Below are 19,470 nucleotides of genomic sequence, written 5' to 3'. Positions count from 1 at the left end.
ACATTGAGGATCAGAATCGGGGTAAATTTCATGAAGTTTGGATTAGCTAAGGTGAGCTCTATGCAATACTTTTAACTGGATCAGACTGAGTCGAGCACAGGATGAGGTGGAATTCACCCTAGCCAAAGCCAATGTCCACCAATCAGCTGCCAATATCATACCCATTTCTCCTTCCCATTTGGACTTTAACTTGGGGAGTGTGTCATTGTTAAGTGACATTGTGCCTTGATAAATTACAGATATAAGTCCCTTCCGGGTAGGAGTTAGTTCAAAAAGGCTCTCCCATTGTAGTTCCTGGGTGAGCCCGGGGAAGGAATCGGAGTCTGCGCGCACAAAGTTACGGACCTGAAGGTAGCGGAAAAAATGTGTGCGTGGCAGATTAAATTTAAGACATAATGTGGTGAAACTAGGAAAAATAACATCATCAAAGAGGTCTTTCAAGCTATTAAGGCCTAGCCTGGCCCAAAGAGTAAAGGTTGAGTCCAAAATGGAGGGAGCAAATAGATGGTTGTTGCCAATAGGCCCGAGAAAAGAGGCTGAGGAAAACTTAAAATGTTGGCGGAATTGTATCCATATTTTTAAAGTGGACTGCACCAGAGGGTTTGAGGAGTGACGTGATGGGGAAAGAGGGAGAGAGGAGAAGACCGGTGCAGATAAGGAAGACGAATGACATGACTGGGCTTCTAGGTTACACCAGTCCGCATCAGGATTCTTTAGTAAACAAGTTTGTGTATGTTGGCAGCCCAATAATAGTGCATGAAATTAGGGAGCGCAAGGCCACCCCTATTCCTTGGCTTCTGCAAAACTGCTATACTGATCCTAGGGACCTTTCCTCCCCATATAAACGTAGTGATTTCCTGATCTAGTTTGCGAAAGAAACTCTTTGGTAAAAATACAGGAAGGCATATAAAAACATTAGTGCTGTCAAGCGATTAAAATATTAAATATTTCGCATTAATGTCATAGTTAACTCGCGATTAATCGCAATCTTTTTTTCTATGCTAAATATCCCTTGATTTCTTTGTCTCATTATTTTTTCTCAATTTAATGCTCTTATCAACATGGAGAAGTGCATCGGCTTGCCTTGTGCAAATGTTTTTTTATTGATAACAACATTGGCATATACTGATCAAAACAGGACGATACAAAAAAAGCCTATAGTGCAATTAAACGATGAACATACAAACATACTGCCTTGGACATAGCAGTCAGGCTTCTGCTTCTTTGTTTTGAGCCAAAAAAAATAATTGCGCGATAAAAAAATTAACGCCGTTAATGATGAAGATCTGAGCCAGAGCGTTAAAGGAAAAGCTTTCACTTTTATGAAAATTTAGTTTTATTGCAGCATTCTTGAAGAAAGTTGTCCAATCCCGGATTGCTTTTAACTGACTTTATTTGTTAAAGTAGGCATGTTTCGGTATGGTAACTATGAAGCTTAAGGGAGGGAATTGTATCTAACGCGTGGAGTGGAAAATACCGTGATCTACTTCAAGCCCCCGGGCTTAGGCCCGGTGGCTCTCCGCCGTCTACCTCTCGCCTCTTCACTTCGAATCACCCGCTAGAGGACGTCAAGTGGCCGTGGCCTATGCAGTGGGCGTGGACGGGGTGACGTACTGGCTTCGGCTCAAGGGCGTCAGTTGGTTTTTAGAAGTGGTGGGGACAATAACCATAAGCTTGAGTGTGGTTTGAAAAGTGCTGGGTACCCTTATGTAAGCTATTCATCCATTCAACGCTGCATTACAATATGCTCTACAGCAGGGCTATTCAACCTCCTTAACAAGTGGGCCGAAAAGGAAAACCACTGGGGGTTCATTGGCCACACAGAGTAAAACTACAGAGCATTATCCTTTTGAAGACGAGCAAGGGCTGCTGGTAGCATTTGTTATGCTGCATTAAAAACAAACAAAAAAACAAGCGCCCAGAGGAGAATTGCATCTGCCAAATCCTGACCACCAGTAAACACTTGCGAAGGACCAATGTAGACTTCACTCGTTGCAACATCATAAGCAAATTGCCCGCAAATAAAATCCCCTACAGTTTAGGATAATCACACAGGTTATGCGAGAACATATTTATGTCAGGAAAGGCCTACCAGGCTCCAAGTCGTCACATATCTCAATCAATTGTCTCAAGACAATACAACTATAACCACATTGGCCTAGCAATCGCACCGTGTGTAGCTGCTACTAGCTGCAATCTATACAATGCATACTAGCTGGAGCACCAACCAGAATCAGATCACAATCGCTTAGGGCCGTGGATATCCTTTGGCCAGGTCATCACAACGAGCAAACAGAACCAGCAGCAAAGTTTACGTAAACCAATTTCTTACCTTATGTGGCCCTCCACATGCAGGCTAGATGATGTATCCATATCGTGTCACAAACATGCTTTTTACAGGAAGCAAAAGGACCGGCTATTTTCTGAATAAAATGTCAATTTTGGCTGTCTATCTTGAAACTTCTCCAGTGCTTTCACACCAAACGCGATGGGGCAACAAGATCCCATACAAAGTGAACGTATAGAAGCGTATCGGGCGATTTGTTTTGATTTGTCGCGCCACACTTTCGCCGCGCACAGGCGAGCGCGTTCACGAGGATTTGTGGCGCGACAAATTCGCTCGAGTTGAAATATTTCAACTTTGACACGAATTTCGTGTGATGACAGCCAATCAGCGTTCAACAGCGTGGCCACTGAGTGACATGTGTAACGTAACAGCCAATCAGCGTTCAACCGTCAAACTCGGTGCAGAGCAGTCCGGGGTGAACTGCAGCATGGAGGAGAAAGTGATTGTTGCCGTTTGCGACTCTCGGAGCTCTATATATAATAGTATATAATATAATATAATTGTATACATAATATCATGGCCAAAAGCTCTGTGCGCCTCCGGATGGCCGTAGCACGGGGAGCTCATAGGGATTGGGCTTCTCGGGAGTCGGGGTTTGTTTACCGGCGTTGCTATGGGTTCCGGTCTTGTCTGTTCCAACGGTTTATTAGGTTGGTCTATCTAATAAATGATGTCTTCGTGCGCGCCTATCGCATGATTTTAGACTCTGCGATTTCGGTTGAGTATGTGGGGATTTTTCAGTCGCAATTGGTTTGCACATTTTTAAAAGTGGTGGGGACAAACAAAATTCGTATTTCAAATAGTGGGGGGGACATGGCCTTGTGGCTATGTATAGTATTTACAGCTTGTGTGTTTGAATCTGCTTCCTAGAGGCTATGTGGAGGCAGCTCAGGTTCTTAAAATATGTAACAGTTTGTAGCCTGAGAATGAGCCGGAATTTTTAAGGGCGGACTGAATCAAAGGAATAGAGGACACTGGGTTGGTTATATAAAGTAGAAGATCTTCTTCATAAAGAGACACCCTATGCTCCACACCATGCCGTGTGATACCTTGATAATGGGGTAAGGCCTTAACCGCTATAGAAAGGGGCTCAATTGCCATGGCAAAAAGTAGCGGAGATAGCGGGCACCCCTGTCGCGTTCCCCTGGAAAGTGGGAAGCACGGGGAGCGTATGGTGTTTGTGGAGACGCAGGCCAAGGGGGAGGAGTAGAGCAGCCTAATCCATGAAATAAATGTGTCACCAAACCCAAATTTGTGTAAAATTGCAAATAAATACCCCCACACTACACGGTCAAAGGCCTTCTCTGCATCTAAGGAGACAATGACCTCCGGGAACGGAGAAGGGCCAGAGGTATTGACAATATTTAAGAGCCTTCGGATATTAAAGAATGAGGGCCGACCCTTGATAAAGCCAGTTTGATCCTCAGAGATAATCAGAGGAAGTGTGCATTCAAGACGTTTGGCTAACACTTTAGCAATGATTTTGCTCTCTACATTAAGCAGTGAAATTGGACGGTAAGATCCGCATTCTGTGGGGTCTTTGTCTTTCTTGAGTAAGAGTGAGATTACTGCTTGACTAAGTGTTTGGGGAAGGGAACCATTCGCCAATGACTCGTTAAACATATCTAATAGGATTGGAGCAAGCTTGTCGGAAAATGTCTTATAAAACTCAGTCCCATAGCCATCTGTACCCGGCGCCTTGCCACTTTGCATGGATCTAATAGCCTCTTTAACCTCATCCACTCGCAAAGGCCTTTCTAAATCAATGGATCAATAGTGGGGAACTCCAAATCGTTAAGAAAATTGTCCATACAACTCGTGTCAGACGGCGGTTCAGATTTATAAAGGGAGGTGTAGAAGGTCGCAAAAACTTTGTTTATGTCTTGGGGGTCAGAAACGGGATTATTTGACCCGTCTCTAATTTGAGGTATCAGCCGAGAGGCTGCCTGGCGCTTGAGCTGATGTGCCAATAGCCGACTATTTTTGTCACCATATTCATACAATAAACCGCGAGAATGTAAGATCAAGTGTTCCGCTGTCCTTGTAGATAATAGATTAAATTCAGATTACAGGTCTAATCGCTTTTTATATAGCTCCTCGGAAGGGTCTCTAGCATATTGTTCATCAAGTTTGAGAATAGAATCAGTCAGAACGTGCAGCTGTTTTTTCTGTTCACTATTCTTGTGAGAAGTGTAAGAAATAATTTCCCCGCGCAAAACCACTTTTAATGTCTCCCAGAATAACGAATGTGAAATTTCATCCGATTTATTAGTGAGTATGAAAGTGTCAATAGATTGAGATATTTTAGCACAGAAGTCCTTGTCGGAGAGCAGTAACGCGTCAAATTTCCAGTTTTTTTTTTTGTAGACTGAAAGAAATATCTAACTGTAGGGAGTGTGATCTGAGATCACTATGGCCAAATAGTCAACTGAATGGACGGAGCTCATAATAGTCTTATCAATAAAAAAATAATCTATACGGGAGAAGGAGTGGTGGACACCCGAGAAAAAAGAGAATGATTTAGAAACTGGGTTTAAGGTTCTCCAAGGGTCCACACACCCATTCTCGTCCATGAAGGTTGATACGGAAGTGGACGTTTTAGAAAGAGTTAGAGCAGGAGCAGGGTTCTAGAACAGGGTTCAAAACACAGTTTAGGTCAACCCCGAAAATAAGACGATGCGTATTCAAGTTTGGGAGGGAGGATAAGTGCACGTCCATGAAATTTACATCGTCCCAATTGGGTGCAAAAACATTAACTAAAAGAACTGGGGTCTGGTATAGAAGACAAAACCTGTGACAATTATATATCTCCCATTTTGATCAGCGATAATGTTTGAGGCTGTAAACTGGATCCTTCTGTTCACCAGTATTCCTGCTCCTCGGGCTCTTACGTTAAAATTGGAACGAAACACCTGACCGATCCAAGGTTTGTGTAGCCTTACATGGTCCGCTGTTTTTAAGTGCGTTTCCTGTAAGAACATAATGTCAGCCTTCAAGTTCTTAAGGTGAGTAAAAACCCTAGAACGTTTAACTGGACCATTCATAGATTTGACATTCCATGAAATAAATCTTACTGGGTGGTCCCTTACACTACCAGAGTTAATGGCGGTCATACTTTAGGGCTGAACTAAGTGGGCTGGCATGGAAGGAGTCTGGTAAAACAAATAAAAAATAAGTGTGGGGCAAACAACCATGAGAGTAGTAGCCAAAGGCTGCGACAAAAGCAAAACAGGTGAGAAAAGAAAACAAAAAACACAACACAACAGCAAAAACCCAAAACAACCCAATCCTAGGCCCTCTTTCCCAAACAAAGAGAACCGCAGGTATACATAGAAGAACCACCAGTGTATCCACCATCTATCACTAGATTAGTCTAAAGCTAACTAGCTATACTATCCTCCAAGAACCTGGCTCCATATGAGGTGGGTGTGTGAAAACAAAACACATTATTTAACATATTAACAAGAGCTACAGCATATTTAACATTGCATATTTAACACTGCGACGGCACGGTCAAATACGTGTCACCGTTGAGAAGTGAGAGGTAACTTAAAGGGCAACTCCGGCGCAAAACGGACCCGGGATGTGCCCTGCACGACAACGAGCCGATACGCCCGCCCCGGAGCACAAAAACCGCACACCGACGCCCCCCCCCCCCCCCCCCAGCCGGCCGACTCCACCAAAACACCACAAACCCGGAACGACGGGGGCACCGGCCACGGCAAAAACAAAATCGCCACTCCAAACCACTCAAAAGGCCAAAAGCAGCCAGACACCCCCCCGGCAGCACAACAAGGGCCCCAACATACAAAACGAGGCACCGAGAACCCCGCAAGTGCACAGACCGCTCACCAAAAAGGACACCTCACACACACAACACCACACACAAACCGTGCACAAAATGCCCCCTCCCCGACAAACATTCCGCACACCCATAAAGCCCCCAACGCCCCGCTCCACACGGCCGAGACCCCCACCACACCACCAAAGAAGCGCCGGGCCACTTCCAGCCCCCCAAGCGGCCCAAAACAGCGACCCAGTCCCCACCACAACCAGCGCCCCCACCGCCCCAAGTCCACAGTGCCCCGATAGAACCGGCCAAAAACAGCCAACCGAAGAAGGCGCCCACACGCGGCCCCCAAACGAACGCCCCAACCCGCCACCACACAAAACACAGCCCAAATCCACTCCACACCGGAACCACCCCCCAAGGGTATCTAAGTGAGGCCAATTCAAGAACTATAAAACGAAAAAAAATCTATCGGGGAACAAAATTAATTAAGGAGACCCATAAAAACAGTGAGAACCTCACTGTGTATATTATATACATATTTGTATCTAAAAAAAGTAGTAGTTTGGATTACATTTGCGGTTTAAGAAACAGGAAGGCTTTATAGACTCAATAACTAACTAAGTTTACTTTAAACATTCGGAACACTATAGTAAAGAGATACAAATTAGAAAGAGATGAAGATTTTGAGATGGTCAAGGAATGACAATAAAGTTCAACAAGGAAAAAGTTCATGGTTTCAAGAGATGGGAAAGAGGAGGCATCACGGCAATATGCACATTAGTAGAAAAAGGGGAAATAGAGTTTTCAATATTTAAAAGAGGTTTAAATTAGAGAGGGGTGACCACTTTAGATATCTTTAGTAGTATCTAACAGTATTTGGTAGTGCTTGGTATGGTGTTTATTTTGGTACAGTGTTTATTTGTCATGGGGATTAGCTTGGTTTAGTGTTTGGTATGGGGTTTATTTTGATAGTGTTTAGTTTGTTATGGGGGGGTGACCACTTTAGATATCTACAAGTAAGGGATAATTATATAAGGGAAATAAAATGGATAAGGCCACTAAACAAAATGGAGTAATTAAGGTACTGACTGATGCATATACAGGGGGAAAGAGTAGGGGGATCTCAGCCCTATACCAAGGTCTGCTGAAGAGCAGGGGAAACTCTACTATGTATGTAAAAGAAAAGTGGGAAAGAGAGCTTGGGATCGAGATAACGGAGAAAGAATGGTATGAATGGCTGTCTCAGTCTGTTTTCTCCTCTTTTCCCCCCCTCCCCCTGCCCCTCGTCTTCCTCCAGAAGCCCTGCACCGGCCCTTCGGCCTGGACTCGGCCGCGCTGACGGAGACGGTCGAGAGCGAACCCAACCTCTTCGTGGCGCTCTATGACTTTGTGGCCAGAGACGATAACATGCTCAGCATCACCAAAGGTAACCGCCGGCACCTAGACTTATTACATTACATGACATACATTACAGTAAATGATCTGCTATTATATGGCACATTTCTAATCAGTGTTCACTCAAAGCGCTTTACATTATTGCCTAACATTCACCCATTCATGCACACATTCACACACCGGAGCAGTTGGGGTGAGGAGTCTCACTCAGGTACAGTGTCCGTCAGGCTGTTCAGTTTGGTATGGTGTATCACATTCCTCCACACGTTCCTCCACCTCTGCAACACTGCTGACGTCAGGGGGGGCTAGGAGGGGCAGGAGGGGCAGGAGTGGCCCGGGCCAGGTCTCAACACGCACGGCTTTGAGATGTGTTCCTAGCACACAGGATCAGAAACCTCATACGTGTGTCTCACTGTCCTCTGCCCTTACATGCGTTGGTATGCCTTATAACCAAGTGTCTTTTGGATGACACCCCCTCCCACCCAGGCGAGAAGCTGCTGGGCTACAACTATGGCGAGTGGAGCGTGGTGCTCTCCAAGAACGGCGAGGGCTGGGTGCCGTCCAACTACATCACGCCCGTCAACAGCCTGGAGAAGCACAGCTGGTACCGCAGCCCCGTGTCGCGCAGCGCCGCCATGTACCTGCTCGGCCTGGACTCGGCCGCGCAGACGGAGGCGGTACGCTGGCGCTACAAGAAGAACCTCCGGGGGACGGCGGAGAGCGACCCCAAACTCTTCGTGGCGCTCTATGACTATGTGGCCGAAGACGATGACGAGCTCAGCATCACCAAAGGTAACCGCCGGCACTTAGACTTATTACATTACATGACATACATTACAGTAAATGATCTGCTATTATATGGCACTTTTCTAACCAGTGTTCACTCAAAGCGCTTTACAATATTGCCTAACATTCACCCATTCATGCACACATTCACACACCGGAGCAGTTAGGGGGAGGTGTCTCACTCAGGGACACCTCCACTCTAGCTAGGAGGCGCCGGGGACTGAACTAGCAACCTTCCGGTTACCGGCCCACTCGCTCTACTTCCTGAGCCACCTGCCACCCCGTAAATGACCACGGGTTTTATTCATGCATAAATGCATTATAACATAAATTAGGGGTTTTCAAGTGGTCGTTATTGCTAATACATTTCCGGATTTATTGTGGCTCTTTCTGATCACTGAATTCTTAGCTTCCTGTTGGCTAACTGTAAGACGGTAATCACCAACAGCCGAAACAACAACAACATAATAACAATATTCAGTGTGATTAATATTATTCAAACGGTGTGTTACTGTGAGAGTCCAGAATGACGGCGATCCCCTCATCCTTTCAGCTCGTTTTGTTTCTTTTGTGTGTTATTTTTCTTTCTTCCTCTACACTTTACCAGCGGACCGACTGAACCCACCCCCCTTGCCGCCCCTTTATGATCCCCAAATGTGAGATTACGCAGACGCACGCATGGGCACGCCGCACGCCGCACATGCATGCACCGACGTGAAGCCTCCTCATCCCCACCGTTTCTTCCTGTGTTTATTTTCTCTCTCTCGCTCTTGAACCCGGGGCCAGACACGTCCACGGTGTGCTCCGACATGAAGTCCGTTCAACTGTAATAATAACGTGTGGAAGGGGTCGAGCATTGACTTGGCGTTTACATCCCACAAGATGGCTGATTGTTGTGGATGATGAAGTCCTACGGGGGACGCTTCACCAGCATCGATTAAGTCATCATCAGTGGCTTTCGCAAAAATGATGATGTTGCCCGGAAAGATTAAAAAAATGACGGGGTTTTTATTAACGTATTTGAGGGTTGCTTAAATGGTGGAAGCACTCGGACGAATGGCGAGCGAGACGGACAGGTGGGCAGACGTAGAGGAGCATGTAATGGCATGGGACAGGGTTTCCATTGCCCCCTCAGGAAGAGCACTCTGTTCTAGTCGCTGTCAGGCCCACTCACCGTCTTTTTGATGATACCACCCCTCTTCACAACACAAACCGTCTGTATCGCTATCTATGTGACAGCAAGTAAAGTAAAGCTAAAAGGCTTAGTTGGTTGTGGGTCAGACTCATTAGCTAATGTTATCTGACATGTTGGGAGTTTTCACTGACCATCAAACCTTTAACCATTTTGTTTCAAGCCTCTGACACCCGACCACATTGCTGGTCCTGTGCGTTGGATCTAGTAAAAACGAAATATCATTGTTGGTTTAATGACGGTATAAACTAAACTAACCTCGCTCCATCCACAATGGCGTCAGTTACATAAATCTCCTCGGCTGTGTTCAAATTGGGTCACCCGTTCCACCCGTTCTCTTTATAGCGAATCATACACCACGGCTACACCATCTTATCTCTTCTCCTACCCCCCCCCCCCCCCCCAGGCGAGAAGCTGCTGGGCTACAACTATGGCGAGTGGAGCGTGGTGCTCTCCAAGAACGGCCAGGGCTTGGTGCCGTCCAACTACATCATGCCCGTCAGCCTGGAGAAGCACAGCTGGTACCACGGGCCCGTGTCGCGCAACGCCGTCATGTACCTGCTCAGCCTGGACTCGGCCGCGCAGACAGAGGACCTGGTGGGGACGGCGGAGAGCGACCCCAACCTCTTCGTGGCGCTCTATGACCTCGGGTTCTCCGGCGATGGCACAATCGTCATCAAAGGTAACCGCCGGCACCTAGACTTATCACATGACATACATTACAGTAAATGATCTGCGGCGGCGTCTCTTGCGGTGGCGGTGGCATCTCGTGCGGTGGTGGCATCTCGTGCGGTGGCGGCGGCGGCGGCGGCGGCTCTTTCTGCGGTGGCAGCGGCGTCTCTTGCCGCGGCGAGACAAACCTGCTGGGGCCCCATATGTAGCGGGGGTGTGGGTGTGGGGTTCCCATGCCACCAAGTTGAACGATAAAACAACACAACACAGAGTGCAGATCCAACTCAGGATGGTTTTTATTCACCTCGTAAACAAAAAACACCGGGGGGGGGGGGGAAACAGGGTAATCCCCAATTCGTAGTCCTCTCTGTAGCTTGCTAGCCCTAGCTCCGGCTTGTGGTAGCCTGCTCTCCCTTTTTACTGCAAGCATTCCAGCTTCATGCCTGCCTCGTTAACTGGAGGAACTCCATGTATGGCCTGGGGGTGGAGCCAGAAGGTTGCCAGACCTACCACTCCCCTCACCCCTCCCTGGCGTCTGCCACAACACACACACGAACATGTAGTCTAGTCAGGAGGATGCCCGTCCTCAAGAGGACCGTCCTCTTCCCGGTGCAGTTTCAGCTGGGCTCTGATGTAGTAGTGCATGCTCCGACCTTGGCGTTTACATAGTACGAGATGGCTGATTGTTGTGTACGATGAAGTCCTACGGGGGACGCTTCACCAGCATCAATTAAGTCATCATCAGTGGCTTTTGCAAAGATTAGGATGTCGCTCAGTCGGTAAGATTACAGTATGTAGTCTGTATCACTTTCTATGTGACGGCAAGTAAATTAAAGTTAAAAAGCTTAGTTTGGGTGTGATTCCGACTCATTAGCTAATGTTATCGGACATGTTGGGAGATTTCACTGACTATCAAAGCTGTAACCATTTTGTGTAGGCTTCTCAGACACCCGACTACGTTGCTGGTCCTTTGCGATGGATCTAGTAAAAACGAAATATTGTTGGTTTTATGACGGTATTTAACTAAACAGCAAATATCCACCCTCCAACCACAATGGCGTCGGTTACGTAAATCTCCTAGGCGTTGTTCAAATTGGGTCACCCGTTCCATTTTATAGCGAACCATACACCACGGCTACACCATCATATCTCTTCTCATCCCCCCCTTCCAGGCGAGAAGCTGCGGGTGCTGGGCTACGACAATGGCGAGTTGAGCGAAGTGCGCTCCAAGAACGGCCAGGGCTTGGTGCCGTCCAACTACATCTGGCCCGTCAACAGCCTGGAGAAGCACAGCTTGTACCGCAGCCCCGGGCGCTACTCCGCCGAGTACCTATTCGGCCTGGTCTCGGCCGCGCTGACGGAGGCGGTACGCTGGAGCTCTGAGGAGAACCCTCACGGGGAGTCGGAGAGCGACCCCAACCTCTTCATGGCGCTCTATGACTATGTGGCCGAAGACGATGACGAGCTCAGCATCACCAAAGGTAACCGCCGGCACCTAGACTTATTACATTACATGACATACATTACAGTAAATCATCTGCTAATATCTGGCCCTTTTGTAATCAGTGTTCACTCAAAACGCTTTACAATATTGCCTAACATTCTCCCATTCATGCACACATTCACACACCGGAGCAGTTAGGGTGAGGTGTCTCACTCAGGGACACCTGCCGACCCGTAAATGACCAAGGGTCTTATTCATGTTTTTTTTAACGCAAAGTAAATTTGTGGTCCACAATAAGTCATTACTATGAATAGTTTTTTTCAATGTGTCGCACAATATGCTGTTAAGCTCTGTTGTCCCATTCGCTTGGACCTCGAAGTCTCGTGTCAACGGATGAGATGGGCATCTAGACTACAATGCTCTGTGTTGATGCCCGTTCATCCAAGTTGGCGTAACAACCGTTCCACTTCCCTAAAGCGTTCAGAACCACGCCTGTATGAGCAACTCTTCTGGCATCTAGGGTGACCAGATCCCAATTCACCAGATGTGGGACAAAGTAGTGCTTGGCGATATATCGAATATGCTCGATATATCTCAGAAATAGCTGTGTGAGATAAATAAAATTATTATTTCGTAAGTATTGAGTATTTTAGGGTCATCTGGGTTTTTTTCAAGCTGCAGCCGAGACTTGCCTTGATTTCGTGTTTAAAACATTCTCCTGTGGCTTTCTCCCCCTCCCTCATGCAGTAACGTGAGTGAAGGGTAAAAACGCCCGCGTCACACACTCACCAACCAATCCCACGCGACATCTAGGTGCGGAAGAGAGGGAACTAATTTTCAAGTTTCATTCGGTTTGCAGCGCCGGCCGGCTCAGTGTAGCATACAGTGTACCCTAACCAACGGCTGGTTCCTAAAATAACTAATAAGGGATCAGTATTCTGGCAGTTTTATGGATATCGAGAGGAGGACGTGGAGCAAAACACGTCAATGCTTGTAACGTCTTGTCTGATCTCGTCATGGTTACCATCTGCCCTTGGCCGTTAGGTGCCACTCTACCAGGAGTATGGCTACATCATGGGCTGCATGGAAGGGGGTTCCACTTCAGGACATTTGCCCCGCGGGCTACATGGTCCTCATCATGTACGTTTGCCCGATACTACAGGGTTAATGTCGCTGCTCCTCATCCTGTGGCGACTGCTGTCTTGTCGACGGCTTCGAGCCCTTAATTGGTGAGCACTCTTCGTGACCTTTTTGGTATTAGTCATCCTTGTTAAAGCACCGCCTCAGGGGCCGGTTGCACTAACTGGTCTTAACTAAGCCTGGTCGTAACTGCTAAGTAGGTCTTAAGTCCTTTTTCCATCCGATTTTCAAGTGTATTAACTCTTGAAGCGAATTAATTTGTAGCGACATAAGAAGCGCCTAAACGGTTTTCCATCGACAGAATGATTATAGCGAATTAAAATTGAAGAAGAAGACAGCAAAGAGGCGGCTCAACAACGTTCAAACTCTTGTTGTCAATGCGCATGCGCGACATTCTATATCGCTTCAGCCGTTTTCCATTACTTTTATGTCGCTAGAACTTTCCCAAAGCCACCTCTGCAGAGCGAATTAACTTAGTGCGACAAAATCGGCGTTAGAGCGATATAACCCTTTTTCCATCACATATGTCGCACTAACTTTTGATGCGCATCATTTTAAAGCGCATTATCTTTTTGATGGAAAAAGGACTTTAGTTAAGACCTGGCGTTAGAATGGAACTATCGCCGGTTGCACCAACGGGACTTATGCCAGGTCTTAACTACGCCCGGTCTTAGCCATGTGAATGTTCCATGGAATGCGCATATCACCGCGTTGCCAGGATACCTCGTGCCAACAGCTATTTACTATTTTACTTTACATGCTGTTGGACACTGGAATAAATAATTAATTCGTTCATTCATTGTCATTCATCAATTGTGTTAATGCCTAACAATAAAACACTGCAAACGAATGTAATTAAAATATGTATTTGTAATGTCTGGTTTACAACGAGCAGGCATTTACGGTAGACGGGAATGGTTCTTTTTGACAGAAGCAATGCATTGAACATCATCAAATGACAAGGAGCTAATTGAGTTGTTTTGAGACTGTAGGAGAGATCTGTTTAATGTGTCGGCCTATATAAAACATATAAACATAAAACAATATTCACAACTGATTATAAGTTGAGAACGGACTAATCGGCCAGCGATATCTTCAATTGCTCTGGCTGGATGCACGTCTTCCTCTGGGACTGCCGGTGGTTGATGGTGTCAGGGGAGAGGGATTCTCTTGGAGATGTTGTGCAGAACGGTGCACGCAGCTATTTCTGTGCAGACCCGTTCTGGGTGCATCCGCATCTCCCCATGCGAGGCAGTGAAACCCTCCGGATAACCCGACAGGCGGTCGATCTGTGAACACTGATCGACTATGGTGGTAGCGCTGCATTGGATTGGATGTAATTACTATAGAAACAGCCTGGAATTTCAACTCTACGCCTGCCCCTGACCAGGCGTAGGATTTACGCATGGTCTTAGTGAAAATAACGCTAAGCCCAGTTGGTGCAACCGGCGTAAAGGTTAGGTCGGACTTAGAACGCCAAGTTACGACCAGGCGTAGTTAAGACCAGGCTTACGCCCAGTTGGGGCAACCGGCCCCTGGTGGTCAGTAGGAATGAAATAGGACGGTAGTTGATACGTATGTAACTACGGTTCTATGAATTCCAGATGACCGCCAGAGTTCTCTGTCACTCAGACTTCTGAAATTCCACGAGAAGATCCAGTTGGAACAGATCCTCGGGTGATTTCCGGAATATATAGACATTCTCGGGTCACCCAGGTGTCACAGGTGACTTTGTTGGTATAATTACTCGACCTGCGCATAAGATAAGAGATAAGATAAGATAGTCCTTTATTAATTCCCCTTGGGAGTAATTCACAGGTGACCAGCAGTACAGTGGGAAAAGAGAAGTGCGAAAACAGTATATATACAATAAATGTACTAATTTTAAATAAAATTATAGTACAAAACTATTTGAATAAGTTAAAATAAACATACTATATACATGTAACTCTCCGTTTGTAGGTGACCTGTGTGTTAAGTAAATAAATAAATATGATGAAATAAAAGAAGGTGGCACTGGCTACCACAGACTGGTAGAACATCCATAGTAGCCTAGTGCACACATTGAAAGACCTGAGCCTCCTCAGGAAGAGGAGCAGCCTACTCTGTCCCTTCCTGTAGAGGGCCTCAGTGTTGTCTGACCAGTCCAGTTTATTGTTCAGATGCACCCCGAGGAACTTGTAGGTGTCCACCATCTCCCCGTTTATGGAAACAGGTATTGGGGTGCTCTTTTCCACCAGCTCCTTGGTTTTCCCGGTGTTGAGCTGAAGGTGGTTCCCGTCACACCATCCAACAAAGTTCTCAACTAGTTCCCTGTACACCTCCTCCCTATTGTCTGTGTTCATCCAACAATGGAGGAGTCGTCAGAACATGTGCGAGATGGAACATCCAGTGCTAAAGCACCGCCTCTGGCGGTCGTCTGGAATTCATAGAACCGTAGTTACATACGTAACTATCATTTCCCAGACCTTATTGTAGCTGCATTTCCTCTTCTTAGCCGTACGGGTAGTGCTTTCCTCCGTCTCGTGCTGCATTGTTTCTTGTTGGTGGGCGTGCCCTTACCTGCGTCCGTGTCCCAGTTTTCGTCCGTGTCCCCTCACTGCTGTCTCTGAACACAGCTATTTGATTGCCAGATTATTCAACACGCATTTAAAAAATAAAATAAAAAATCGAGTCTGACTGTCAATAACAATGCGGGACCACGTCTCAATTTGCGGGACGTGTAATAACTTAAGTAATGGAAATGCGTGACTGTCCCGCACACGGAGCAGGGCATCTGGTCACCCTACTGGCATCGATTGTGGTCATCAAGGCACGGCACCCCTTTCAAGTTTCAAGGTGTTAAGTGAGCGAGAGTTGTGACGGGCCGCGGGGCGCTCATGAATGAACGTCGCCGCTCCGATGGTTTGTTTACGTTGCAACATAACTGGAAGTGCGTGTGGTTGGAATGTGGTGAGTCAGCAGAGGTTCACCTGCTCCCCCCCCAGGAATGATCACCAACCTCTGGACAGATACCGTAGCTCCATTGTGTGATCAGGCAATGCCTTAGCGACCAGATCACCAACCTACCGCTAACGGTTCCACCCATCACCTGAACCCGCAGCAGGGTTTTCAAGTGGTCGTTATTGCTAATACATTTCTGGATTTGTTGTGGATCATCCTCAACACTGAATTCGTAGCTTCCTGTTGGCTAACTGTACGATGGTTCTCACCAACAGCCGAAACAACAACAACATAATAACAATATTCTGTGTGATTAATATAATTAAATCGGTGTGCTACTGTGAGGGTCCAGAATGACAGCGATCCCCTCACCCTTTAACCTTGTTTCGTGTGTTATTTTTCTTTCTTCCTCTACACTTTACCAGCGGACTGACTGGACCCACCCCCCCTTGCCGCCCCTTTATGATCCACAAATGTGAGATTACGCAGACACACGCGTGAGCACGCCGCCCATGCATGCACCGACGTGAAGCCTCCCCCTCCCGACCGTTTCTTCCTGTGTTTAGTTTCTCTCTCTCGCTCTCGCTCTTGAACCCGGGGCCAGACACGTCCACGGCGTGCCCCCGGCTCTGAGGCAGTGTGAACATGAAGTCCGTTCAACTGTAATAATAACAGGTGGAAGTGGTCGAGCGTGGGCGGGGGCGGACAACAAGAGAGGGCCCCGAGGCTGTGACCAATCGCAGGCTGCTCGAAGCCCAGCCACGCTAGTCCAGACAGTGCCCTGCTCATAGCAAGCATGCCTTCCCCCACTTGCTCTGTGCCAAGGGTAGACCCCGTCCCCATCCTTCAAGCTTTTACACGCGCACACGAACATGTAGTCTAGTCGGGAGGATGAGCTGTGATGTAGTAGTGCATGCGCCGTCCTTGGCGTTTGCATAGCACAAGATGTCTGATTGTTGTGGATGATGAAGTCCTACGGAGGACGCTTCAGCGGCATCGATTAAGTCATCATCATTGGCTTGCGCAAAGATTATGATGTCGCATGGGAAGATCACAAAAATGACTTTTAGGGGTTTGATTAACTCCCCCCTCATCCCACCCAGGCGAGGAGCTGCGGGTGGTGGGCTACAGCAAGTGGAGCCAGGTGCGCTCTGAGAATGGCCAGGGCTGGGTGCCGTCCAACTACATCATGCCCGTCAGCCTGGAGAAGCACAGCTGGTACCACGGGCCCGTGTTGCGCAGCTCCGCCAAGTACCTGCTCAGCTCGCTCATCGACGGCAGCTTCCTGGTGTGGGAGAGCGAGAGCAGCCCCGGGCAGCTGTCCATCTCGCTGTGCTACGAGGGCCGTGTGTACCACTACCGCATCAACACGTCCTCCGACGGAAAGGTAGAGGAGAGTGGGTGGTGGTCGTGGTTGGGGGGTGGAGGAAGAGGAGGGTCGTGGTTTGGCGTGCGTTCTTCGTTCGGAGACTTCTCAATGGCGCTTCTTTAGAAATTGTGCGACTGTTGGTGGAAATGTTTTTGGTGGAAATTCCGATTGCACTTGTTTTGGATTTCTCTCTTAATTCGTGTTACTGGAACAAAATTATTTTTCCACACTTCAGTGTCTCGTGTCACTAGTTGCGTTTCCATCTAAAAGGTGATGCGAATCTTTAGAAAGTTTGCAAGAAAGTAATTCGAATTAGGTGCGTTTCCATCAAGTGGTTGGAGCGGGTAACTACCCTAGTTCTGCCTGGAGGTGGCGCTGTAGGCAAAAAATGTATGCCGATACGTGGCTGTAATAAATGGTAGAAGTAGAAAAGCTGTAACAAATGTAACAAAAAGCGGTTAGTCCGCCAATAGAGAGGAGTAACAACAAACAACAAACATGGAGAGAGGAATTCAGCAGGAATTGGTTTCCCTTGGGCAAGTCATAACTGTTCTTTCGGTGAAGTTATCATTGGCTATTTTAAATTCCATCCGTAGACGAAGAAAAAGAGAAATTACAATGTACACAGCGGTAGCAAGGGAAATACGAGGACGACGTTGAGTGCCTTACGTATGGGAGAGCACAATGGGGTGTTGACGTTACACGTTGATGTCGGCAGGGTTGCTATGGCCGGTCGTTATGCGGAAATCGGAAAGACCATCAGTCCTGTGTGTTCAAGTTCGCTACGTCACAGCTGTTTCGAAAAGTGTGTTTCCATCTCCCATTTTGCGAATTTACTCTTTCGCATTTCTCAAAAAACCACCTCAAGCGAGCGGATAAACTTTTTTGCGAATTAGAGGATTTTTATGCAAATGTTGGTGTTTCCATCACCGTTTACTGATTCGATACTTCAAAGTTCGCATAAAATCAGGGCGATGGAAACGCACCTAGTGTCTCCATGTTGTATACTAGTCTTCCTAGACCAGACATGAGGTCTATTAGGGATTCTTCAAAAAATGATGTCCTGTTCTCAACCTGCTCTCTCTCGCTGCCTCTTGATTCCGCTCTTGCTCCTTCTCTCGCTCCCTCTTGCTCCTTCTCACTCGCTCTCTCTTCCTCCCTCTTTCCCCCTCTCGCCCCCTCTCGCTCCCTCTCGCCCCCAGGTGTACGTGACGGCGGAGAGCCGCTTCGCCACGCTGGTGCAGCTGGTCCACCACCACTCCACGGTGGCGGACGGCCTGGTCACCACGCTGCACTACCCGACGCCCAAGTGCAACAAGCCCACCGTGTACGGCGTGTCGCCCATCCACGACAAGTGGGAGATGGAGCGCACCGACATCACCATGAAGAAAAAGCTGGGCGGCGGGCAGTACGGCGAGGTCTACATGGGCGTCTGGATCAAACGTTGGCGTCTGGTCGCGGTCAAAAAGATCAAGGTTTGTTTATTTCTAGAATGAATGGAAGACTTCTAACAGCATATTTAGTCCAAGCACGCTGGTAGTGGAGCACCGCCTGCTGTTAGTTTTGTGGTACTGCATGTGGTGTATTTTGGATGTTTTGAAGTCGAGTGTTTTGTCACCATTCACTATTCTATTCATAGTTAGATGGGGTCATCATTGAATCCATTCATCATATCTAAATCGGTTTGTTCCCATGACAGGAGGACACCATGGAGGTTGAAGAGTTACTGAAGGAGGCGGCGTTGATGAAAGAAGTCAAACACCCCAACCTGGTCCAACTTCTAGGTCAGTGGCTATGGATTCGTTCTTAGGACTAAAAGTTATATTAAATTAAATTGTATTTGTAAAGCCCTTAATCACAGGTACTATCTCAAAGGGCTTAACAGGCCATATATTTATGATACCCCCTGAGCCTAGCCCCCTAAAAACCTCCCTTAAAGGTCGGGTATGGGATTTGCGAAACGCCAGCAGATTTTGAAAACACACAACTCAAATGGTCCTTCCCGCTCTCCTTCAACGCTGACTCTGACTCCACCCATTCCAAGAACATGGACGCGCAATCATGCATGAGCACGAACACAGATGCGCGAGAGCGAGCCATTAGCTAGTTAGCTAGCTCCAGTAGCTACCGCAGGATAACAACAAACAGAAGCTTGCTCTGGGTCACAAGCTTTGAGTACGTGCACGAAGGGGTCACGCACGGGGAGCGGGGGAGTGGGAGTGCTCCCTGGAATATGGCGAGTGGATAGTGCCAGGATTCCCTGGAGAAGGATAACAACGTGTGAAATGCACGTGTGGAGAAGCTACGCCGCCGCCGTGGGGAGAGGATATGCACGCCGCCGCCGTTGGGACTGGGGTTCGATTCCCAGTCTATAATGTTGATGAATAAG

At 47.4% G+C, this 19,470-nt stretch overlaps 1 protein-coding gene across 2 annotated transcripts in view; it reads left to right on the top strand.

Annotated features, from left to right (window-relative positions):
- The window catches only part of LOC130393609 (tyrosine-protein kinase ABL2-like), a 46,098-nt gene that overhangs the window by 5,801 nt on the left and 20,827 nt on the right, over positions 1–19,470 (top strand). Inside the window, exons 2-8 of one of the 2 annotated variants that reach the window (XR_008897115.1) lie at positions 7,438–7,566; positions 8,022–8,327; positions 9,920–10,195; positions 11,358–11,666; positions 16,816–17,099; positions 18,284–18,556; positions 18,781–18,865. Coding sequence is in view for 1 of the 2 variants with exons in the window: in XM_056604301.1 (XP_056460276.1) it covers positions 7,438–7,566; positions 8,022–8,327; positions 11,358–11,666; positions 16,816–17,099; positions 18,284–18,556; positions 18,781–18,865 (1,386 nt within the window). In the remaining variant the exon portion in view is untranslated. The remainder of the gene's footprint in view (positions 1–7,437; positions 7,567–8,021; positions 8,328–9,919; positions 10,196–11,357; positions 11,667–16,815; positions 17,100–18,283; positions 18,557–18,780; positions 18,866–19,470) is intronic. The other variant, XM_056604301.1, reaches the window with a different exon arrangement.

Source organism: Gadus chalcogrammus, chromosome 12 (assembly GCF_026213295.1).
Source record: "Gadus chalcogrammus isolate NIFS_2021 chromosome 12, NIFS_Gcha_1.0, whole genome shotgun sequence".
Lineage (NCBI taxonomy): Eukaryota > Metazoa > Chordata > Actinopteri > Gadiformes > Gadidae > Gadus > Gadus chalcogrammus.
This window is presented reverse-complemented; position numbering and strand designations above follow the sequence as displayed.